Source organism: Coenobita brevimanus, chromosome 54 (assembly GCF_032717465.1).
Source record: "Coenobita brevimanus isolate Jiangsu-jjx chromosome 54, ASM3271746v2, whole genome shotgun sequence".
NCBI lineage: Eukaryota > Metazoa > Arthropoda > Malacostraca > Decapoda > Coenobitidae > Coenobita > Coenobita brevimanus.
In genome coordinates this window covers 30,249,067-30,274,991 of record NC_137007.1, presented here as the reverse complement: position 1 = coordinate 30,274,991, position 25,925 = coordinate 30,249,067, and the positions used below count along the sequence as shown (strand labels likewise).

Here is a 25,925-nt window from a genome sequence, read left to right as displayed (position 1 = left end):
AAGTTTGTTTGGTTGGGGCCCTGGGCAGGTATCGGGCCCTCCCAGGCTCTCTGAAACAACTGCCATGATTAAGAGATTTTGGATAAGGGAATCTGGGGGACACTTACCCCTGCCAGAAACCCCAGTTATATGGTTACCACCCAGCATAGGAAATGGCTTCCTGGGTACAGGAAACCATTTGGCTTGTCATTCAGTGTAAAGCTCATATGGCATCACTCTACATTGAGTGGGTGATGGGTGCCCCCACCTACCACTTAACATATCCCAACTTTTGGACACCCACTACTATTTACCAATATCCAGTTTTCACCTCAGGAGTAACTTAGAGGCATAAATATAATTTTTGAGTTTGAATGTCAAAATACCCGGTAAGTGAGCGAAATGTGCATAAAATAGCAGTGTTGCTTGGAATATCTATCTATCTATATAGACAGATAGATAAATATAGATAGACAGATATAGATATATATATTTAAATATAAATCTATAATGTTTTAATTGTTAACATGTTATTAGGTGGTTCTAAATTTCATTAAGGTTGGTACTGAGCTTGGGTTAGGTGAAAGTATCCATAAAGGGCCAACATTAGCAATGTATCTCCATTGAATCCACATTATAATGTGTTCAGTTTATTTATTTTTATTTTTTTTTATTTTTTTTTTTTTGGGGGGGGGACTTCATCTTTGAATCAGGGATAGCTGTACACAAACTGATATATTTGTCATCTCAATGCACTATTGAAATGAACTTAAATAAATTATAACTTTAAGGTTAATGATTTAATAAAGTTGAAAAGTAGTTACATACTTCAGTACCTTGCAAATACTGTATTGTATTTAATGAAATATGAACTGTATTACCATTCCTACACCATCCATCATCCAATCCTACATTGCCCCATGAGGAGCGTAGGAGCCCGGGACTAGGCAGTTGGTCCCAACATTTAAGATGAGAGTGACCAGCCTCACTCATCCCTGTGTGGCATTACATGAGCAATCAACCCCAACCACCCCCTGGATATAAACCTTCACCAGCTCAATCCGATTGGAGCACAATAATTACCCACTAAACCACCAGGTGCCGAAAGTTGGCTATATGGTTACCACCCACCATAGCAAATGGTTTCCTGGTGCACAGGAAACCATTTGGCTTGTCACTCAGTGTAGAGTCACCCACAGGCTGAAGGAAGTGGAAAGAAAGGCAGAAGAGGGAGTGTAAAGTCACCCATAGGCAGAAGGACATGGAAAGAATGAAGGAAAGAAAGACGGAAGAGAACACAATTGCATCAATACAATGCATTATTATATTTGTTGCACAACACTATGAATCAACCTCCATATGTTGCTGTGTAGATGTTCCTGCACTTGGTTCATCTGACCTTTTCTTAGCATTTTTCTTTTCTTTCAGTTTTTTCAGGCCCTTCATTTTTCTTGTCTGGAGTTTACCTAAATCTTGTTTGGTCATGTGTACACGTCCCAGTTTTGTTCCAAATGGATCCTTCTTCACATTCTTCACTTTGTTGGCCTGGAATTTGAAGAAGTACATATTAATTATGTAAGAGATATTGCATAATGGTGTGTTCATGCCTGCATAAATATGAGTAAATGAGACTTTCGCATGGTATGAATGTGAAAGTCAGAGCATAAATACTGGAAAATACTGCATAATGCTAAGGAATACGTATGATCTACATAGAGTATATAGGATAAGAAACAGTGATTCATGAATGATGTGGAATAACAATGTCTACTTATATTAGCGGAATATTATGTGCTTAAAATGGGTCAGAGAGAGAAACAGTGGGTGCTGAAACGGTTTTATGTAAGCTCAAAGGTGAGGCGAGGAGGGGCAATCCAAGAAAATGATGGAAGACTATAATAAATGCATATGTGAAAATGCAAATTACTGAATTTTATGAAGATAAGAAACTAACAAGGGACTACACTTACTGGATGAAGTATGTTTGGGATGCAAAGATTTGCGCTCTTTTTTTTTTTTTTTTTTTGATAGCTGACTGACTGACTCGATGGTTGATATATGGGATTTGTAACATCATGCTAATACACTGGCGTCATGATTCCGAAAGCTAGATTGGTGTATGAGTAACTGTATGCTCCATTTCACTGGGTTTAACAGCCCTACTTTGTGCTTTTTCTTTTGAACTCTACGTCACCCCATCTCATAAGTGAACATTATAGTTGGGATGATGATGATGATGTTACTGATCAGACCCATAACCGTAGGCACAATTTTTTATTTACCAAACAATGTGTAGATCATGTAAGTAACTGCCAAGGTATTCATCCGTCCATCCATCATCCAATGCTACGTTGCCCCACGAGGAGCGTAGGAGCCCAGGGCTAGGCAAGTTGGTCCTGACATTTAAGATGAGTGACCAGTCTCACATCCCTGAGTGGCATCACGTGAGCAATGAACCTCAACCACCCCTTGGATATAAGTCTTCACCGGGTCAATCCGACTGGAGCACGATTATTACCCACTAAACCACCAGGCGCCAAAAATTTGGTTACATGTATATGGTTACCACCCATCGTAGTAAATCGTTTCCTGGTGTACAAGAACTGCCAAGGTATTACTTTTCGAATTCTTATTTTGCTTAACAAGACTGGATGAGGGATAGATGAATGGAACTTGCATTCAACTGTTTTTAATCAGTTTTTGTATTAGAATCCTTTTATGCCTTCACTATGAAGAGATCGTATTATAACATATTCCAGTCGCTTCTTGATGATTACTGTACATCCAACTTATGAGGTGTCTTATATTGAAGAGATTAATCCTTTTTATTCCTGCCATCATCCTGACTTTCATTCAGCTTCAGGGAGACTTCTCAACTGGTGGGGTTGGATACTGCCTAAATACAAGACCACCTAAATTTAACGGTATTTTTAATCCCTGCAATTAAAATGGCTCTCGTAAGCTGAATTAACCCAACAGCTGCTACGTACAGCACTTCACATGATGTAAAACGTGTAGCTGCTACATAAATCATAAAAGCAAGTTTTTGTTTGTTTGTCTGTTTTCAAATGGGTGCATTTCTAATGCTGTTTCGCATCTCAACTGAGCTATTTCTGTCACCATTCGTGCATTCCGCCACCACCCACGCATCCTCAGAGTTTCTCTATTCTAGGATTGTGATGCGCAACTTCATTATTTCACCACGGCTGAACTAAGGTAAATAATGAACGCATATATGCTTTCCCTATACTCTTCCATGCACTCTTTCAATTCATATGAGCAAAAATTATTTTTTTATTATTATTATTTTTTTTTTGTGCATGGAGGGTAGACCAGGAAACCTAATGCAGCAGTTATCAAGTTAAACTGTCTAGAGATAGCAGGAATAATATAAAAAGGAAGATTATGGTCAGATGTGGTTAATAAGAAAAAATATGTAGTGCTGAATTGTACATAATTGGATACAATCTTGGTAGAGTAATAGTGAAGATGTACCATAACGGACTACGCTACAGGCAGTCATTGTAAGTTGCCTGTCTCTCTCTCTATAGAGGGTAGGTGGTGCTCACCATCCACTCACTCAATATAACGCTGCTTTGGGTGTCTGCTCTTTCCTCTCTTCCTTCTTTCATCTTCTGTCTTTCTTTCCTTCATTCTTTCCTCTTCCTTCTGCCTGTGGGTGACTTTACACTACCTCTTCTGTCTTTATTTCCTTCATTCTTTCCTCTTCCTTCTGCCTATGGGTGACTCTACACTGAGTGACAAGCCAAATGGTTTCCTGTACACCAGGAAAGCATTTACTATACTGGGTGGTAACCATATAACCAAATTATGGCAGCTGGTGGTTTGGTGGGTAATTAAGGCACTCCAATCGGATTGAGCCTGTATAGGTTTATATCCAAGAGGTGGTTCGGGTCTATTGCTCACGTAATGCCATGCAGGGATGAGTGAGGCTGGTCACTCTCATCTTAAATGTCAGGACCAATTTGCCTAGGCCTGGGCTCCTATGCTCCTCATGGGGCAACATAGGATTGGATGATGGATAGATGTATATACTGTATATATACAGTATATATACTGTATGTATATTGTTTTCATTTCTGAAGGCTCCAACATGCTTGCATGCATTGGCCTTGGTCACCTAATGGTGAGTCTCCATGCTGCACGATCTATTGCAGCCTCCCTGTTCAGTCCCTTAACCCTGAAGTCACACTTAATGACCTCGTCCCATGTCTTTCTCGGTCTACCCCCCATAACCCCACCCCCAATATTAACACCTCTCACCTTCTCCACCCAATTATCATCCCCCATAACATTAAGTCCACAATATATTGCAGAACAGTGTCTATTAAAGCTCCAATGCTACCTGTAAAACTAATCTGCTAGTGTCCCCTAATTCACAGTACAAGTTGTAAGTTGTGGTACGTTGGAACACATCTAACTCATTATGATGAGAACTGCCAGTATGGTATATAGATAATGATTTTTACCTTCTGCTGCTTGGGTTGTCTGCAAGCCCTCTTCCTTAAGTCATCAGAGGCAAATGTACTTCTTCTGAGCTGCAGAGTCATAGATGGACCTATTTCTTCCAGCTCCACACGAGGAATTCTTGTGCCAGACTTCTTCAGTAATATTCTGTTTAGACAATACATGATGATGTGTAAGTTGCATTTTAAGGTTTAAACAAGTTTAGGGGCAAACTTTTCACAAAGAAAGGGACTATTTTCAAAATAGAAATTGTTGTTTTCATAATGAAAGGAGCTCCTGGGTCACTCCATCATGAGGAATGTTACTTTCGGAGACAAGTTATTGAACCACTCTCAGTATTATGTCTGCAAAAGTATGTAATATAAATAAATGGTTTTTGCAAGCTAGGTAATCAACACTTCACCCTACATCATGCCACAATTGGATTGTTTAGGTTACATGTTTTAATCTGGATGTTATATAGATTTTCAAAAGTTACGTGAGGAACATTACCACAGTGCTACTCCCTCTTGTAGTTGGCATAAGTAATTGTGGTAGGTGGTGGCGACCATCATCCACTCACTTGATGTAGTGCTGCCTACTTCCTTAGCTTTTATCATTCTTTTTCTGTGCCTGCCCTCCTCTCTTCCTATTTCTCCTATCTTTCCTGTCACTTCTTATTCCTTTTCTTTCCTTTACAGGTGGCTTAACATTGAGTGACAAGCCAAATGGTTTCCTGTAAGCCAAGAAACCATTTACAACACTGGGTGGTAACCGTTTAACCAAACCATACGTGCTCCCTACTTGTCAACAAGTGGGTTGGTGGAGGGTTGGTGCCCCTCCCTGTAAAACAACTAACTCAGTGTCAAATGGCCATCCTTTACGGGATTATGGTGTCTGGCAACAGATAGATAGACTGACCCAATCAAGAAGTGCTTCATATCAATAATATGTCAATAAGTAAGGATCAAAACCATACCCAGCAAATTTGATTACTGCTAATAAATATTGTGCTGTTGAGGAAAACATGACCATGAGCCACGTTACCGAAGAAGTGAGTATTGTTACTTGTGTGATTTTTATTGAAATATGATTATACAATCAACTCTTATTACGGTTACAATAACTGTATCACAGACATAAACAAAATGTGTACTGATGTGAAATTTACATAATACACTAACCAGAAAGTGGTTGGTAAGGGTGCTCACCATCCACTAACTCAATGTAGTGCTGCTCTTGGGTAACTGCCCTTTCCTTTCTTTCTTCCTTCTTTTCATCCTTCCTCTTCTGTCTTTCCTTCATTCTTTCCTCTTCCTTCTGTCTATGGGTGACCTACACTGAGTGACAAGCCATATGGTTTCCTGTACCCAAGGAAACCATTTACTACGCTGGGTGATAACCATGTAACCAAATTATGCCGCGTGATGGTTTCGCGGGCAATTAAGGCGCTCCAATCGGACTGAGCCAGTGCAGGTTTATATCAAAGGGGTGGCTGGTAATAAATGCTCATGTAATGCCACTCATGGATGAGTGAGGCTGGTCACTCTCATCTTAAATGTCAGGACCAACTTGCCTAGCCCTGGGCTCCTACATGCCTCATGGAGCAACACAGGATTAGATGATGAATGAACTAACCAGAAGACAATTCCTGTTTACATGACATCAACATGGACTAGTTGACTGAGGAGGGAAAAGTCACCCCTTTGAATGTATGTAGCCTACCATGCTTGATACTTGAGGAATTGGAAAAGACTGCACAATCATGTCCTCTGCTATCTCATTTCTGTCTAGGTTGTCAGGGAAATGAAACCGAGTATGACCCATTCTGCTCATGTGCCCCTCTTTCTAAGGTCCTTAACTCTGATCCTGCCCTCTTCAGGTACTGATTCCATGACTGCAGTTCATAATGTTTAGACAACTTGGTTGTATAATGAATCAGTACAGCAATGAACACTAATAAGGGGACAGGGTAGTCTGCCACCAGAGGGTAGGTTAACTGCACAAGTCCACCTCTCCAACTCCCCCTCCTTACCTCTGCAAAACCACCAATTTTTTTAGGGGGATGGATCGGAGATCTGAAGCTTCGGTCTCTCATGTCTTGCCACATGTAATATTAGTATAGTTTATTCTACTATTGCCGGTACGTGTTTTATTACGAGTATACATCCACCTTCACCTCAGTGAGAAATAATTGTATCAAGGTTTTAACAGATTTCAAAAGAATGACCCTGCTGTATAGAATTTTATTCCAAACATTTATTCGTCTTCTAAATGATGCACTAAAATCTAATTTACAGTGACAAGTTATATGACTACTAGCCCTAAAAGTCCCACTCCTGCCTTGTCACGTGGGAAGCCACATGTCCACCTGCTCACTCAACTCATCCAACACACCCTTCCCAGCCACTCGTGTGACCCACCAAGCACACCGATCTTGGCAATCCACCTTGCCTACCCACGAATGCCACCCAACAAACTCATCTAACAATGTCACCCAACACGTCGACCTGCCATGAACCCACCCACCGATCCAACCACCCACGTAGAGCACCCTGGCCACAAACTTCTCAGCCACCCTGGCGACCCACCGTGTCACCAAACACCCTGGTGACCCACACATTCTGACGACCAATCTTACCCACCAAGCACAGCTGCCCACCCACCTTGCTCATCCAGCAATGCCATCCATCACATCAACCCATCTAGCCCTCCCACCGTACTTACCCATCTCTCCCTGAATTCAGTGTAACTGCGGTGATTTCTTGTTTAAAGCTGTACGTAAGACATGTTATATCTTTTTCCAGTAATGTTCCTCACGCTATGCATGTAACATGTGACGGAGCATATGACTTACCTACCTGAGTATCTTACAACATATCAAGGGCTACATTAGTAATGTACTAGGATGTCTATTTATAATATAAAGTTACGTTAGTTTTCCCCGATTCGTAAGCTGTGTATGGGAAAAATGTTACAAAATGTGAAGTTATTCCTGGAGTACTTCCACTTCGAGGTCGTGCCACAGTCTGACCGCAAGGTATACGTGAACAACTGTAGTGACAATTACGACTCAAACAGATGCTATTTCAATAAAAACTAATGAAAGCATTCCAAACATATACCTATTCGGGTCAATGATGATAAGAAAATAACTAATTTCAGCATGAATCTTTCTTTGGTGACATAGTACAACATTTTTTAATGCTTCACTCTCAGTAGACAGCTTAGAAACTTCTGTCCAGATTCATAAAATTCAATGTTTAAGCTTTAAAATAATATATAATTTTTATATTTTTGATCAATTCTAAAACTGACACTAAAGGCTGGTATTTTCATGGAAAAACCCTCCTTTCAAAATAGAAACTACTTTACACAGCAGGATAATATTATATTCTTAAACCTGAATTAGAGATGTCACTGACTTCTGAATGAAACCCACGTAAATAAGGACCTGATATTCTATAATATGGGTATATCTTGAAATTTTGGAAATGAAGAAGTCATTTTATTAATGCTGAATTTTCAGACATATTCCAGATAATATATATATTTCCTATGAAAACCTGAGTAACTTAGCCTGGGTTAACCAAACCTTGTGGGTGATGATACAGGTTTGGCCGATACCTTTTTACCACTAAGTCTTTTAAAGCATGCAATCAATAAAGCCACCCACCTGTAACTTCTAATTAGCACTTTACCAGCAAGTGCTGTAAACTGCAGAGCATGCTCAAATCCTTGTAGTCTTATCTCGGTGGCCTCATATCCTCGAAAAAAGTCAATCAACAGGTTTTTCAGGATTTTGTATTCAGTTACATCTTCAAACTGAGTTCCACAAAACACCAGGCAAGGCTTTGTTCCATCTGCTATCTTGGCATTCTTGAATTCAGAAAGTCCGATGTAATTTTCAACTCCCAATTCCACCATGTCCATGACATGATAGTCATACATTCTTCCTGTAAATATAAAAAAGTTTTAGTGTATAAACTTAATGTCCAATTTGGCTGATGACTATATTTTCATTCATTCATTCATCATCTAATCCAGTTTTTCCCCATGAGGCACGTAGGAGCCTGGGGTTAGGCAACTTGGTCCTGATATTTAAGATGAGTGACCAAACTTCACTCATCCCTGAGTGGCATTACATGAGCAGTAAACCCCAATCACCCCTTGGATATAAACATGCACTGTTTCAATCCAACTGAGTGCCTTAACTGCCCACTAAACCACCAGGTGCCATAATTTGATTAATGCATATGGTTACCACCCAGCATACTAAATGGCTTCCTGGTGTACAGGAAACCATTTGGCTTGTCACTCATTCTAGAGCCACCCATAGACAGAAGGAAGAGGAAAATAAAGGAAGGAAAGACAGAAGACAATGGATGAAAACAAGGAAGAGAGGAAAGGGCAGGCACCCAAGTGCAGCACTACATTGAATGAGTCGACGGAGATTGCCCCCACCAACCATAAGATGACTGGTATGTAGTAATTATATAATATGTGAAAGTGGCAAATACTATATAATGACTCTGGTCTACTGTTTGTACAGATCATACATTCCTAGAATACAGTGCAATTCTGTACAATATTTCACCCATTCTGCCGAAGGGCTTGTTTTTCAAAGTGATTTTTGCTTTTCCCTAGAGGTTTTATTCTGCACTGGATAGACTTTTTGAACTGGAGGGGTTGGGTAAAACTTTCATAGACTCCTTCAATACAAGAGCCCTTCCCTAACCTGAATAAAACTGCCTGATAGTAACAAGAAAAAATAAAAATAGCCACCTGCATTCAAAAGGTTGAATACTGTACAGTACTGTATGTATATAAACAGACTGGCATTACAGTACTACAGACACACTCAAGGCCCTCTCTATAATACAAACTACAAGTACAATGCATTTACCTATAACCAAATTGTTAGGCCTCTTTTTTGAATGACTTGCCATACAAAAGAGAGATGAATCGTGCTTCTGTGAGAGGCGCTCCACTGGCAGGATGTCCTCAAATGGCAGAATTTGGTTCTTCTTATTTAGATGTTGTGAATCTTGTTTCTTTAATGCATACTGGGGACAAAAATACAAAACAAAATATAGCACACCCTGTACAGCCAAAAATATTATGCACCATTATAAGCAGAGAATAAAAACATTACACTCTGTGCTTATGTTCTTGGAACTTCATGAGATAACCAGTGACACAATACGACCAAAAGCAATAACCTGTATCCTGTACTCAAGTGCCTGGATTGCACTCTGGTTCCAAAGCACTGTAAGGTCTAATCTACACAAGCTACATTCACAGCATGCTAAAATCAATGTACTGTAATATCATTTCAGTTTGCTGTCTTTAAACAGGCATGTATACTGATAAAATAAAGTAGCAGCTGGAAACCTGGAGCACTGGTAATCATTTTTGTGGGCAAAGTAGACTTCAGAATATTACTCCAGCTAATGTAAGCCCCTATCAATGAAAGGGTAAATGTATACTCTAAGAAACATAGGAAACAGAAGAAAAAGGTACACTGCAAAATGGTGGTTGGCACTTATGCACTTACTGGACAACCCCTGTAAAATGCTGACCTCTGGTTTTACCCCTTTCAGTGGTCAAATAAAAAACATACAGGTTATCACATCATTATTATGTCCAATATCAATGACCAGTTATTGGATCAAATTACAGTAGTAATTCTGATAAGACCTCCTCTTTTTTTTTTTTTTTTAATCTGTCCGACTCTGGGCAAAGGCGTCAAGGCCTATTTCTCGGGGGCAGTAGCCTATCCCAACACCCAGTGGTCCTCCTACACCTCCACATGTCACCACTTCGGCGCTAACACCCACCGTCCATATTGAATACATGCAAGGGCTGTCTAATACAGGACTGGTGTATTGGTATTAACAGGGGTACTTTTATGACATGTCAGCAGGTATCTGGTAGATCGGGAAGGTCTGCTTTTATGAAATTCAAATCCTTAAACTGTTCCCTGCCCCAGCCGGGATTCGAACCTGGGTCCATCAGGACTGCAGGCCACCTCTCTACCGATTCAGCCACCGCCTCTCCCGAATGTGACAAAGCACATTTTTTGCATTATATAACACTGGACAAAAGAAAGTGAACTATGATAGCCAATATACAGCTTACCAAATCCTTCATACACTGACGCACAACTTCACTCGTCTTCTGTCCATGGAAGAACAAACATTGCTTGGTATTTTCTATTATTTTGGGTTCTCTCTTTTCCAATGAACGTTTGGCTCTGTGGGTACGAGGTTTTCTGGAACAAGATATTAAAACATATATTAACAACTAACAAGGGAATTTAAAGTAGTCTGAGCTGCTTCAATAATTTTTACCCTCTCATTCCAAAGAAATATTTTTCTGCTTTATTCTTACTACCTCCAGATAATTTTTATACAGCCTGAGAATTTTAAAGCCTGAGCAGTTGTAGACATAATTAACCCCCCACTGCTAGAGATCCTTCCCAATCTGTGTAAACATCATCTATTGATATGATAACTAGAATGACTTGAAAAATATATCAATGGATTCAACCAGTTAAATACACAATAATCACTAGTCAAGGCAAGATAAATTTCAAATACTGTGCAAGTACTGTGAATTCATTTACTTTCTCCCCATTAACCTGTATGTGTATGTGAATTTGTTAACTAAAAGAGAAAACAATTAATAACCAATACCTAACCCCATGATTCATGGATTTTCAAGGCATGGGCACATCTGGTCCATGAATATTTCAGATTCCATAAGGTTTAGCAGTAAGTACACAGCTTCCAAAAACACTGGAGAACAAGCATGCCTACAGGACTCCAACCTCTCCACTGGTAATTAATGGTTAAATACGGCTGATACTGAGAAATACAAAACACCAGTTTCGGTATTTCTATGTACAGTAAGCCATCCATTTTGGCGAGTTTATGTTTAGTGGATTTGCAGTTGGTGGGAAAATTCAAAATATTTTACCCTTTATTTTGGCGACTAAAGTCTCACAATTGGTGAATAATTCCCGAGCATGAACAATGAACCACTGCTGTCAAACAGAACAATTTAAGGCCAAACAGTTGTTTAAAAGCCAAATTTGAGATAGCTATTTGGCTTGAAAAATTTCAACCTGGCTACCCTATCATTCAGCCCAGTCAGCTGGGAATGTAATCAAGATCTGTTCACTCGCTACTTCAACGGTAAACGAGAAAACAAGCAAGTGATAGAGCCAACTGAATGTGTAAATGTGGAAGATGACATAGAAGAAGATGAACACAGCCTGCCAATGGATACTGACTTTGAAGGTTTTGATGAAATGGTGGCAAAGGTGGAAGCAGTGATGGAAGGAGTGGTGGAGGAGGGAGGAGGGAGGGCCCGTAAGGGGGGCCTTGAATACTAGTGCAGTCTGTCAGTGAACCTCAATTTCTGTTTATGGGTTGCTATTCAAGAGTTATGTTAATACTGTATACTAATTACTTATTACTTCTCAACAATAGAATAAAAGTAGAAAAAAAGAAAAATCAAGCTTTTCTGACTGACCCCTCAAAAACAATTAAAAGTTTCCCTATTTAATTAAGCCCTTGGATTTGGCAAAAATGGGTTTGGCGAGGTTATATCGGCACCAATTAGACAGTGCGGTGAATTACCGAATCGGCAGTCATTTACCGAATTGACACCAATTAGACAGTGCGGCGAATTACCAAATCGGCAGTTATTTACCGAATCAACACCACATCAGCACTTCTATATGGAAAATTTTATAATTCTTATCACTGTATTGGAACATACACACCTAATTATCTGAAATTTGGTCAAAAACTTGTGTTCAGTTTGACTGTTAACCCCTTAACCGCAGGGCGTCACGTTCGTGATGCTCGGGAGCAAGGGATCATACCGCGGGGCGTCACTTTTGTGATTCTGTGTTATTTTTAATTCGCCCGGGCTCAATACTACCAGTGTCCAGCTATACTCAGTTCTGCTAATGTCATCTGTACTCCCATCCACTGTTGACAATTTAGCCATTTTTCTCCTGTCCTTGACTCCCCTCCTCCCCTCCCCTCCATTACCCTCTCCTCCCACCTGACCAGCTGCACTGCACTACACAAATCCTGGACAGATTTTTCCACTCATCTTATCCATTGAAATGTGCCCTATGCTCTATTCTTATACAAAATAATATATAAAAGAAAGAGAAAGGGTAATTGATACTGCCATACATCTGGAATGGGCTAAGTATCACCTGGCAACACCTCATATGCACTCGTTCGCTAATTTTCCCTGTTTATTTCCCCTTGAAATATGCCCTATGACCTGTTCTAATAATAAAAATACCTGTATATATAAGAAAGGAAGGGAGAAGCCTATGTGATACTCACATTCACCATGAACTACCTAATTTATTATGTATTGTCTAGATTTCCTGCCAATCATTTCATAGCGTATAAATTAGCAGCTGTCACCACGCTGTCACTGTCAACCCTTCACTGCCACTAGGCAACAGCATTCAGTTTACTGTCGTCTTTCAAGGTGAAACCATGTCAGATTCACACCTGTCCAATCCCGCCGCTTTTTAGCCCCATGCAAAGGGCCCTGTCACCTCTACCCCTACTAAACCTTGTGTGGGAAGGGATAAAGGGCTAAGTGACTGCTGCGGAATGTGAACTGGCTAATTTATCAATGATAATGATGGACAGTGACTACGATCTTTCTGGTGACTCTAAAACAGTGCAAGAGGAAATTTAAATAATGTGTAAACAGCAAGTGAAAGCAATGAATGTAAATATAACTGAACAGTGGAAAATAGTTTTATAAGTTACTGCAAGTGACAGTGCATAACATAGTGTAAATAAAATAGAAATGTAAATACAGTAATGTAATTAAAATAGAGAATGTAAATAGAAATGTAAATAAGTAGTAATATATGAATACGAGTATAAATACTAGGAGTAATGAAAGTGAAAGTGAAAGTTTCGCTCTAGCATGTATAAATACTGGGAGTAATGAAAGTGAAAGTAACAGCTTTGTTCTCTACGCTAGTTTACAGAATGGGAAAATGAATGCCTGGAATGAAAATAAACTACTACTACTGAAAGAAACTTATAGATAAATATTGTATATATAAATAAGTGTAATAAAGTACTAGGAATATGAAGTGTGTGTGCTTATAAATGATAAACGACAGCTCCGCCTCAGAATATTATGGGGGAACGAGCACGGGAGGAAAGCTCGTATGCGCTCGTAATTTACATTGCTTTCACAATGTTTTTTTTTTTTGGAAAATAGATTTCAAACTACAGTACTTGAAATGCATAGAATAATGTCTGTAGTTATAATATCAGGCAGCGGTAACTACCGTATATTGCGGGGTATCGGGTAGTGTAAAGTGAAGACTTCATTACCCAACTTCAGAAGTCTTCACAAGTCCTACGGTAGAAGATGAAGGCACAACAAACATCCCACGAGAAAGCTGAAGGTATGTGCCATATGCTTATATAATTATAATAGTCTAGGACTCTGATTTTTGGCAAATATCTTTAAAAAGTCAGTCAGAGCGCGAATATCCCCGCTGGACATGCACGGCACACTCCCAACAACCCCGCGGTTAAGGGGTTAAAAAAAAAAAAAAGTTTCAGAGCAAAAAATTTGCTAAAGTTAGCTGAAATGTTTCACTCCTAACTTGACAACTTGCCCTAACAGACTTCTGTTTTGTATAAATATTGATTTATGATGCAAATACATTTATATGTGCTTTAAGTCTATATTTATCCAAAATGGAAGTCTGTCAATGCGTGTTGACGATTTGAAGGGTATATATCAGCTAATGTTAGCATGTTATAGCTCTGAAACCTGACTTTTTTATTGATATCTGAGGCGTTACCCGTAGAAAGGGTCCAACACGCCACAAGTAAAGTTTGCCAGAAAATGCACTCAAAGTTCGGCAATATTCACATGAGTATAACTCAGCTAATTGATGGGCTAGCGCCTTCATTTTTTTTTTTAATTGAAGCTTGATACGTCTACTTCTTGACTATGACAATGCTTTAGTGGTTATTAGTTTAGAAATTTTTGTTTATTATTATTAATGATAATAATGCAATCAGAAAATTAAATCCCGGTGTTTTTTTCTGTTATTACTGAACTATGAGTGCATTTTCTGGCACAATATTGGTTCAAGAATGGTGGTACATGTTAATATGCATATTAATGATAGTGTAAATAACAATAATAATAATATTAATAATAACAATAATGATAATAATTATGGTAATTATTATTGACAATGAAGATGCTAAAATGGAACCTTGAGAGCATTTTCTGTTACAATATTGGATGAAGAATGGTGGTACATGTTAATAACCATGCTAACACTGGTGTAAAACATATATTATTATTAATAATAATAATGATAATAATGGTATTATTATCGAAGATGAAGATGCTGTTATGGAACCTTCAGTGCTGCTGCTGATGAAGCTGTATAATCCGTCTGTATGTTACTGTCAGTCCAGTCATTATTACTGTTTTTATGCTTTGACAGCCATTCTGTTTAATGAATAATAATAATAACCGTAATACAGTTAATACTAATAAAGATATTATTACTGAAGATGAAGATGATGAGAATGGGAGTGCGTTAGTGGACATTTGTGCTGGGAGGGGGTTGGTGATAGCCAATACCCTCTTCAGGCATAAAATGATCCACAGGTATACATGGCGAGTGATGAGAAGGGTGGGTGGTGAATTGAGTGAAAGGAAGGCAATGATTGATTATGTGTGTGTGGATGAAAGGATGCGAAGATGTATATTGGATGCAAGAGTTTATAGAGGTTGGGGGAGTGGACTTTCTGACCACTACATGGTGGTGGCCAGAGTTAAAGTTCAAGTAAGATGGAGGAATAGAAGAAGGGAAAGACGAGAGGAAGGAGTAGTTGCAAGGAGAGTGGAAAGGTTACAAGAGGATGAGAAAAAGGCAGAGTATAAGAGAGAAGTGGAGGAACGATTGGGCAAATATGAGTTGGAGCAGATGGGGGACGTGGAAGGTGTGTGTAGAATATTTACAGAAGAAATATATGCAGCATGTGATGTGGTGTGTGGAAGGAAGAGAAGACGGAGGGGGGTGCAAGGAACAGCGTGGTGGACTGAAGAGGTGAAACGGGCTGTGGCACAAAAGAAGAAAGCATACAATGAATGGATGAGAAATAGGAGCATGGAAGAAATTGAGAGGCGGAAGAGAGAGTTATATGTAGAAAGAAAGAGAGAGGTGAAAAGATTAGTAAGAGAGAGTAAGAAGAGAGTGGATGAGGAATTTGGAAGGAATTTGAGTGTAAAGTGGAGGGACTGTAAGAAAATGTTCTGGAAAGAGGTGAAAAGAGTAAGACAGGGTGGAAGTGAAGTTAGCAGGGAAGTGAAAGATAAAAATGGTAGATTACTAGTGGAGAAGGGAGAAAAAGTGAGCAGATGGAGAGAACACTTTAAGGAATTGTTGAACATGGAGGATGGAAGTAATGCGAGTATAAGTGGCTGGGGAATGGCTGGAAGAAGGAGGGAGGTGAGAAGACAGGAAGAAATCGGTAGGATAGAAGTTGTGGAAGCAATGAAGAGAGTTAAATCAGGGAAAGCCCCAGGAACTGATGGAGTGTGTGGTGAAATGCTGAAGCATGGGGGAGAGATAGTAGTAGAATGGATGTGGAAGATGTGCAGATTGGCCTGGGAGGAAGGTAGAGTCCCGGAGGATTGGAAGTCAGGTATAATTATTCCCTTGTACAAAGGAAAAGGGGAAAAAGAAGTGTGTGGTAATCATAGGGGCATTTGTCTTCTTAGTATAATAGGAAAAGTGTATGGTAAGATACTTATTGACAGAGTTAGAGAAAGAACGGAGAAATTAGTTGGAGAAGAACAGGGAGGCTTTAGGAAGGGAAGAGGTTGTATAGATCAGATATTCATTCTCAGATCTTTAGTGGAAAAGTTTCTAGAGAAGGGAAAGAAGTTGTATGCGGCTTTCATGGATTTGGAGAAAGCATATGACAGGGTGGATAGACTAGGATTATGGAAAGTGTTAAGAATATATGGAATAGATGGGAAGTTGTTGAATGCTGTGAAGAGTATGTACGATGGTGCTAAGGCTGCAGTGCGTGTGGATGGTGAACTAAGTGAATTTTTCTCTTTGAAAGTTGGGTTGAAACAGGGATGTGTCATGTCTCCATGGTTGTTCAATCTGTACATGGATGGGGTAATAAAAGAGGTACAAGGTAGGGTAGTGGATGTTGGAGTGGCCCTGGTGAGAGAGGATAGTGTTTGGAAACTCCCTGTACTGTTGTTTGCAGATGATACCGTGTTGTTGAGTGAAGACGAAGGGGAGCTGCAAGGCTTGGTGGATGAGTTTGAGAGAATGTGTAAGAAACAGAATCTAAAGGTGAATGTAGGGAAGAGTAAAGTGATGGTCTTTGAGAGAGGTGAAGTCAGTGAATGTACAGCGAGGTTGGATGGTGAGGAATTGGAAAAATGTGAGTACGTTTAAGTACTTGGGTAGTGTGATGAGTAAGGATGGAGGTTTGGAGGGTGAAGTGCTTGAAAGGGTACAGCAGGGAAGAAAGGTTGCTGGTTCTTTGAAAGCAGTGATAAGAAACAGGGAAGTGAGTATGGAAGTGAAAAAGTTACTACATGACAGTATTGTGATACCAACTCTAACGTACGGAAGTGAAGCTTGGACGTTGTTGGAAGGACACAAGTCAAGAGTGAGAGCCGTGGAAATGAGTTATTTAAGAGGAGCCTGTGGAGTCACATGGAGAGACAGGCTGACGAATGAGGATATAAAGGAGCGTTGTGGTGTTGATGTGGATGTGATAGGAAGCGTTATGAGGAACACACTGAGGTGGTTTGGCCATGTGGAGAGGATGGAGGGTCAAAGACTGACGAAGAGAGTGTATGTGAGTGAGGTGGAGGGGGAAAGAGGGAGGGGGAGGCCGAGGATGAGATGGAGAGATGGGGTGGAGAGGTATATGAGAGAGGGGGGTGTGAGTTGGGAGCAGGGGAATGAAATGGCGGGGGACAGGGCGACTTGGAGGCGATTTGTTTGTGGCCACCCCAAACGGGATTGAGGCGTCTGGCAATAGATAGATAGATAGATAGATAGATAGATAGAAGATGATGATGATGATGATGAACTTTTATAACCCATCTTACCCCCCTCTGGAAGTGACGTAACCTCCCCACCACCTCCTACTCAACCCATCCCACCACATGTCTCGCTCACTTGACGGAATAGGCTAGTGTACCCTTCCTACATGCAAGCTGCCCGGGTCGATGGTGGTGGCGGTTGATACGGGTCATTCGTAGTTTTTTTTTCACCCGACTATAACCCTTACTTCCAGTATAGAAACTGGCTTTAAACCACTAACAGTGCATAGAGGAAGAGTTGTACAGTGGTTTTATGTAATAAAACGGTTTTGAACATAGGCGGCACGTTGGACCCTTTCTACAGGTAACCCCTCATTTAAACCACAAATATATGACTGGATTTCAGAAAACTAAGTGTATATGAACCTATATGGTGGAAAAAAATTTAATACAGTATTTTCCATTTGAAAGTGCCGATTTGGCGTCAATTCAGTAAATGATCGCTGATTTGGTATTTCATCACACAGCCAATTTGTCACCAAAATGGAGGGCTTGCTGTATTGTACTGCAACATGGAGTTAAGTATTAGGTATAGGAGCTGTAAACATGGGAAGAGAGTACAGTACTCTTTGAGGGGGCATGGGACGACCTTATCTTGCTGTTTTATTTACCAAAGCCCTTTATGGGTTTCTTTGTGTATTTTCTGAGCATATTTTGTTTCAAAGTTTTTATTTCTTTTACAAGTGGTAAAAAGGGTTAACAAAACGGTATTTGTTTGCAATCCCCAGAGGCGCCACTGACAGATGTACACCATCTTGTGGTTTGCCGAGGACAGACTTTGCCACTTGTGGCAAGAGATTACCCTTAACAGTGTTGATTTATCTAAATCTATCCTAAATTAATTTTAACGACCCAACTTAATTTATCCTAACCTACCCAAACCCAAACCTAACCAATTTTATGTTAACCTAACCTATCCCTTATTTACAGGTATTCATATTTTCCTTGTTTATTGACAGATCCTCTTCATACTCAAAAAATGCACTTTTGTACACCTTTCGAGTCACTGAATCAATTCAAAAGTATTTTTTTTTTTTTTTAATATTCAAGGCAATCCTGTCTCCTTGAAGATTACCAGAAAGTGATCCACAGCATGCCCAGGGAACTAGAATGCATAATCATCCCATGCCCTGGAATCCTGACTCCAATCCTTGAAAAAAGTGAAAATAAACAAAAGATGGTTCATAATCCTAAAGTAAGTTTTCTTGAGATATTCCAGCAGAAATAGTCTGATATAACAAAGTATTCAAAGATTTACTTGGAAAATATATAAATAATCATTTAGAAAATCAGAGGTCAGCAAAACAGACCTTAGCACTAGATTGTAAAGAAATTAAGTGAAAACAGCTAGCCTTGGCTAGAATACTGCTGCCAACTCTGGACTCCATACAAGGCAGGGGAACATCATTGAACTGGAATCCTTACAGAGGACATTCACAAGCAGAATCTGGGGTCTTGAATATATGAATTATTGGGAGCGGCTGAAGGAGTTGAAACTATACAGTACACTCTACAAAGAAGACACGAGTACTACCTAGTGATCTACGTGTGGAAGACCTTAGAAGGTCTTGTGCCTGATGTAGGGCTGAAAATAAATCTATCTATCTATTGCCAGACGCCTTAATCTCTCATACGGGGTGGCCAAAAACAAATCACCTCCACGTCACCCTGTCCCCCGCCATTTCACTGTCCTGCTCCCAATTCACACCCCTCTCTCTCATATACCTCTCCACTCCATCCCTCCATCTCATCCTTGGCCTTCCCCTCCCTCTCTCCCCCTCCACCTCACTCACATACACTCTCCTCATCAGTCTCTCACTCTCCATCCTCTCCACATGGCCAAACCACCTCAATATGTTTCTCCTGACGCTTGCTATCACATCCACATCCACACCACAAAGCTCCTTCACATCCTCATTTGTCAGTCTGTCTCTCCATGTGACTCCACATGCTCCTCTCAAATAACTCATTTCCACTGCTCTCACTCTTGACTTGTGTCCCTCCAACAACATCCAAGCTTCACTTCCATACATTAGAGTTCGTATCACAATACTGTTAAGTAATAACTTTCTCACTTCCATGCTCACTTCCCTGTTTCTTATCATTGCCTTCAAGGATCCAGCAACCTTTCTTCCTTGTCATACCCTTTCAAGCACTTCACCCTCCAAACTTCCATCCTTATTCATCACACTACCCAAGTACTTAAACGTACTCACATTTCCCATTTCCTCATCATCCAACCTCACTGTATATTCACTGATTTCATTTCTCTCAAAGACCATAACTTTACTCTTCCCTACATTAACCTTTAGATTCCGTTTCTTACACACTCCCCCAAACTCATCCACCAAGCCTTGGAGCTCCCCTTCATCTTCACTTAACAACACAGTATCAAATGCAAACAACAGTACAGGGAGTTTCCAAACACTGCCCTCTCTCACTAGGGCCACTCCAACATCCACTGCCCTACCTTGTATCTCTTTAATAACCCCATCCATATACAGATTGAACAACCATGGAGACATGACACATCCCTGTTTCAACCCAACCTTCATATAGAAAAACTCACTCAGTTCACTATCCACACGCACTGCAGCCTTAGCACCCTCATACATCTCTTCACAGCATTCAACAACTTCCTATCTACTCCATATATTCTTAATACTTTCCACAATCTTTGTCTATCCACCCTGTCAAATGCTTTCTCCAAATCCATGAAGGCCGCATACAACTTCTTTCCCTTCTCTAGACACTTTTCCACTAAAGACCTAAGAATGAATACCTGATCTACACAACCTCTTCCCTTCCTAAAGCCTCCCTGTTCTTCTCCAACTAATTCCTCTGTTATTTCCCTAACTCTGTCAATAAGTTTCCCACCATATACTTTTCCTATTACACTAAAAAGACAAATGCCCCTATGATTACCACATTTCTTTTTCCCCTTTCCTTTCGTACAAGGGAATAATTATACCTGACTTCCAATCCTCCAGAGGACTCTACCTTCCTCCCAGGCCAATCTGCACATCTTCCACATCCATTCTACTACTATCTCTCCCCCATGCTTCAGCATTTCACCACACACTCCATCAATTCCTGGGGCTTTCCCCATTTTGACTTTCTTCATTGCTTCCACAACTTCCATCCTACTGATTTCTTCCTGTCTTCTCACCTCCCTCCTTCTCCAAGCCATTCCCCAGCCACTGATACTCGCATTACTTTCATTCTCTATGTTCAACAATTCATTAAAGTGTTCTCTCCATCTGCTCATTTTTTCTCCCTTCTCAACTAGTAATCTACCATTTTTATCTTTCACTCCCCTACTAACGTCATTGCCACCCTGTCTGACTCTCCTTACCTCTTTCCAGAACATTTTCTTACAGTCCCTCCACTTGACACTCAAATTCCTTCCAAATTCCTCATCCACTCTCTTCTTACTCTCTCTCTCACTAATCTTTTCACCTCTCTCTTCCTTTCTACATGTAACTCTCTCTTGCATCTCTAAACTTCTTCCAAGCCCCTATTTCTCATGCACTCACTATATGTTTTTTTCTTTTATGCCACACCCTGTCTCACCTCTTCATTCCACCATGCTGTTCCTTGCACCCTCTTTCGTCTTCTCTTCACCCCACATGCCACCTCACAAGTTGCACATATTTCTTCTGAGAATATCTTGCACACACCTTCCACGTCCCCCATCTGCTCCAATTCATATTTACCCAATCGTTCCGCTACTTCTCTCTTACATTCTGCCTCTTTCTCATCCTCTTGTAACCTTTCCACTCTCCTTGCGTATACTCCTTCCTCCCGTCCTTCCCTTCTTCTATTTCTCCATTTTACTTGGACCTTGATTCTGACCACCACTTGGTGGTGGTCAGGAAGTCCACTCCCCCAACCTCTATATGCTCTTGCATCCAATACACATCTTCACATCCTTTCATCCACACACACATAATCAATCATTGCCTTCCTTTCATTCAGTTCACCATCCACCCATCTCATCACTCGCCATGTATACCTGTGGATCATTCTGTGCCTGAGGAGGGTATTGGCTACCATCAACCCCCTACCGGTACAAATGTCCACTAAAGCACTGCCATTCTCATCTATCTCAGCAAGCACACCCCACTCACCAAGTACTCCATCCACCTTCACATCCCCTACTTTACCATTCATATCACCAATCAAAAACACTCTCTCATTTCTTTCAAACTTTTCCATGCACACTTCCACATTTGTCCAGAACTCTTCTCACACTCTGCTTGCACAGTCTTGCATTGGTGCATACTGTACATGCACACAATTGCCCACACTTGTAGTCCAACTTTCAGTCTTAACCACACAATTCTTGAGCCAACTGATCCATACTCTCTTATATTCTCCTTCCATCTGTTACTCACAACAATACACACTTCTTCTTTTGCCCTCTTACTCTCACCTACTCCTGCACATAGGCTATACCCCATCCATACTCCCATTCTTTCACACTCTCACCTCTCCATTTAGTTTCAGCTAATCCACATACATCCACTTTCACACCCTCCAGCACCTGGACAATCTCTCTCTCTTTCACCTCATCATTTGCACCCCTTACATTCCACGTCGCCACCCGTATCATGTCCTGTGTTCGGTCCTTAGTTGTCATTTTTAGGTCAGTCCTGGTCCAAGGTTTCTTGTTCATATTTTTTGTTAGTTGTATCAGGGAGGGGCACTAACCCTCCGCCAACCCACTTGCTGTCACGTAGGGAACACGTGTTGGTTGGTTGTAAGGTTACCACCCAGCACTGTAAATGATTTCCTGGTTTACTGGAAATCATTTGCTTTGCCACTCAATGTAAAGCTACCCTAAAAACAGAGTACCACTACACTAAGTGGGTGGATGATGGGCACCCCCACCTACCACACGAAAGTAAATACGGTAACCACCTAAAAAAGAGACGACTGTGCTACATCAAGAGGACAGACGCTACCACCCAGAGAACAGCAACAATCATTCACAGCTACTTCACAAAAAATGGAGCTCGTTTCTTCAGAGTTGTGCCAAAGGTGATCTGAGAGCTGACAGGAGTCACAACTGACTCCTTCAAAAGTCAGCTGGTCAGTTGGCTGGCAACATTGCCCGACGAGCCCCCAACACTGGTATACGGTACTCCAGTTTTGCAGGCAACTCTTTGCAAACCTATGGAATCAGTGGTGTATATAGGTCCATGGAAAGAGGGGGGCCACAGCGATGTATCTGGGATTCTTGTAAGAAGGAGGCGAGCAAAGCGAACCTCTACAGCTGGGGGGTCTGGGGGGGACCCCCCCCATGAAATTTTTGAAAATCAAGCATTTTTAGGGGTGTTTTGAGGTCTCAGGGGGGATATATTGCACTAATTTAGTATTCAATGACAAAACAATATACAGAAGCTTATGTATCTTGGATAATGAAAAAATGAGCTTTTTGAAAGATATTTAATTAGGGAATTCTACAGTATCCAGTACCGGTATGTAAAAAAAAAAAAAAAATGCTAGATCATAATTTACAATTGTTGATTCCTTCATTCCTGGAGGTTGCAATGTTCAATTTTATATGAAACATTTAAAAAATTAAACTAAAACTAGCATTAATGAAGTTGAGAGAGAGAGAGAGAAAGAGAGAAAGAGAGAGAGAGAGATTTTTTACTAGAATCGTGTGAGAGTTGATCATTTGAAATCAAGCAGCTTATTTTTACGGCTGAAATCATTGATTACTTCATCATAGTTCAACTCATTATGTACGAAAAGTAAGGCTAATCCATTCAGTCTTTGCTCCGACATGGTGGAGCACAGATACGACTTCAGATAACTTTAAGCAGCTGAATGACCTTTCACTTGTAGCAGGTGTCACTGGAAGTGTTGCAAAGATATGCATCTGTGTTTCAGTGTTAGTTTAAGTGTCAAATTCATTGCAGACATTCAGAGATGCAACAACAGATTTAGATCTATCTTTCTCCTCCCGATTCTTCCATGTGTTTTGCCTTCTGTAATATTTTACTTCCACTGTTAGTTACAACCATCATTTTATAACAAAAGGGGAAGTTTATAGTTTCTAAACCAACCAATTCATGGAGGCCTACCGGTATATATGCCATATAGGGCAAATGTTTTGTATACTTATTTAGATCTGCAGATATGTAGGCCTACTGGGACAAAAGGGAGGGGCCATGGCCGAGTGGCCCACCCCCATATACGCCACTGGACGGAATACCAGAGAAGCAGAGCTGCCTGGCCACAGCGGAGGTCCAACTTGAATGCGCCCACAGAGGGCGAAATTCTACAAAGTAACCATCAAGCCGTGACTGTATTGGTAACATGGACTAAGTTACACCATTTTTCCTACTCGTAATATAGTTCTTTAGTACTACCAGGTAATATGTTTCACGCATTACATTGTACTCACACGACTCTTTGCATTACAGTCATTGTGGGAAATATTTCTGCTGGATTTCCTTTCCACACAACCCACGTGTAGCCAACGCAACGAAAACACTAACTCGTCTCCTTCTTCTTTAAATCAAGCTGAGCCTGAGAGGTTTGACGGGCGTGACCTTATTGTAGACATGAACTCTATCTTTTAGAGGTGCGGAAAATTTAATGTAGAAGTGAAAGCGGAAAGAAATGTGATGGTGTGAAGGACGTAGGTGGTAGATTATTAACCCATGGGGATGAAGTAAGGACCAGATGGAAAGAATATTTTGAAAGCCTGATGAATGGGAATAGAGAAAACAGAGCGGCTGTAAACATGATTGGTTTTGGGGGTGTGCAGAGAAGGAATGCAGTGCCAGGAGATGTGACACTCGCACAGGTGAAGAGTGCTGTAAAGCGGCTGAAAAATGGGAAAGCAACTGGGGTTGATGAGGTGTATGCAGAGATGCTTAAGTGTAGTGGAGAGAGTGGAATGAAGTGCTTGTTGGAGATATGTAAGAAGGCATGGATGAGTGAAACTGCCTGCAGAGTGGAAAAAGGCTGTGAGTGTACCCCTGTACAAAAATATAGGTGAGCGAAGTCAGTGCAAGAATTATCGTGGCATAAGTCTATTGAGAGTGGTAGGGAAGGTAAAATGCCGGCAGTAACAACACAAGCCGCCACCACACCCCCAGGAGGACATGGAGGGCTGGACGGCGCGCGGATTGCGCCCGGGCAACAGGGCCATAAGTTCACCCAGGCCAGTCACTGTAACTTTGAGGGAAATTCACACTGGGGTTTGAATAGGTAGCGTGGCTATTGGTATTATGTCGCGGGAGTGTCATATTACCAGAGCCGGGTTACACATCCACTCGTCACTATAATCATTGTTCGGCTTCTCTTGCCGTGTCACTGTTTCACTGTTGGTTTACACTCCCGGTCTTGTGACAGTGATAGAATTTGGGCTTAGTTTCACTCTGGTATTCTAAAGCACGGCCCAACGTTTTATGTCATTGTTTCACTGTTCGTCTATTCTTCCGGTACTGTGACACTGATAGTGTTTGGGCCTAGTTTCCCTCCAGTATTTTAACACACTGCCCGATGTCTATATCACTGTTTCATTGTCACTGGACTTCTACTGTCACTCACTGCCGGGGCTGGGTAGGGTGGTGGCGTTGGCGGAGGACAGCTGGAGAGCTCACAGCCTGGCTCCTGAAGGGGGCTGAGCTCCACTAGGGGCCTCCGTATCCTGAGGCCACGGGATCACTCGTAGGGGCGTCCTCTCTCGTCCGGGGCTGCGGGCGGCGAAGGGTCCCACGCTGTCAGGGCTGGGAACTGGGGTCCGGCCCTCGGGACTGGGGCCGAAGAGTTTCCTGAAGCACTCACTCAGGCGCCTGAGGGAGGACAAGTGTCATCTGCATTGGAGTGGGGAGAGGTCTCGCCCGAGGGTCCTGGGGGCGGCCTCAAGGGCCCGTCGGCTGCGGTCTCTTGCTGTCGGGGACAGCGTCGGGAGTGGGCTGCGACGTCAGCCTTCGTCGGAGTCCCTCAGGTAGGGTCCCTCTGGAGCTGGCTGTGCAGAGAATAGCCCTGGAGATAGTACAGGGCCTCTCCATGGATCCTCGAGGCTGAGGCCTTCCTCCTGAAGGTTGCCTCACTGCTGGTGGACAGTAGGGTCGTCTGTGCCTCTGCCGGTCGGCTGGTCTGATGGCAGAATGCCCTCTGGTAGTGGAGTCACGGGATGAGGGGCTTTGGTGCTCCTCCCCGGCGTGGCTGCCGGCCATCGCTGGGTTCCTGAGGGCAACGAAACGAGGGTGGCTACCGGCCATTGCCTGGGCCCGACTCCCTGACAGGGATGCAGGCGAAATGTGGCTACCAGCTGT

The 25,925-nt window shown here is 41.4% G+C and overlaps 1 protein-coding gene across 1 annotated transcript; it reads right to left on the bottom strand.

The window, feature by feature from the left end:
* Positions 1-673: 673 nt before the first annotated feature.
* On the bottom strand, positions 674-24,141 carry Non3 (Ribosome production factor 2-like protein Non3). The gene is made up of 6 exons (XM_080273307.1): positions 24,041-24,141; positions 10,588-10,720; positions 9,353-9,512; positions 8,123-8,402; positions 4,470-4,614; positions 674-1,524 (listed from the first exon to the last, which is right to left on the bottom strand). The coding sequence occupies exons 1-6, from the start codon at positions 24,061-24,063 to the stop codon at positions 1,321-1,323; spliced, it is 945 nt and encodes a 314-aa protein (XP_080129433.1). The 5' UTR covers positions 24,064-24,141; the 3' UTR covers positions 674-1,320.
* Positions 24,142-25,925: the final 1,784 nt, after the last annotated feature.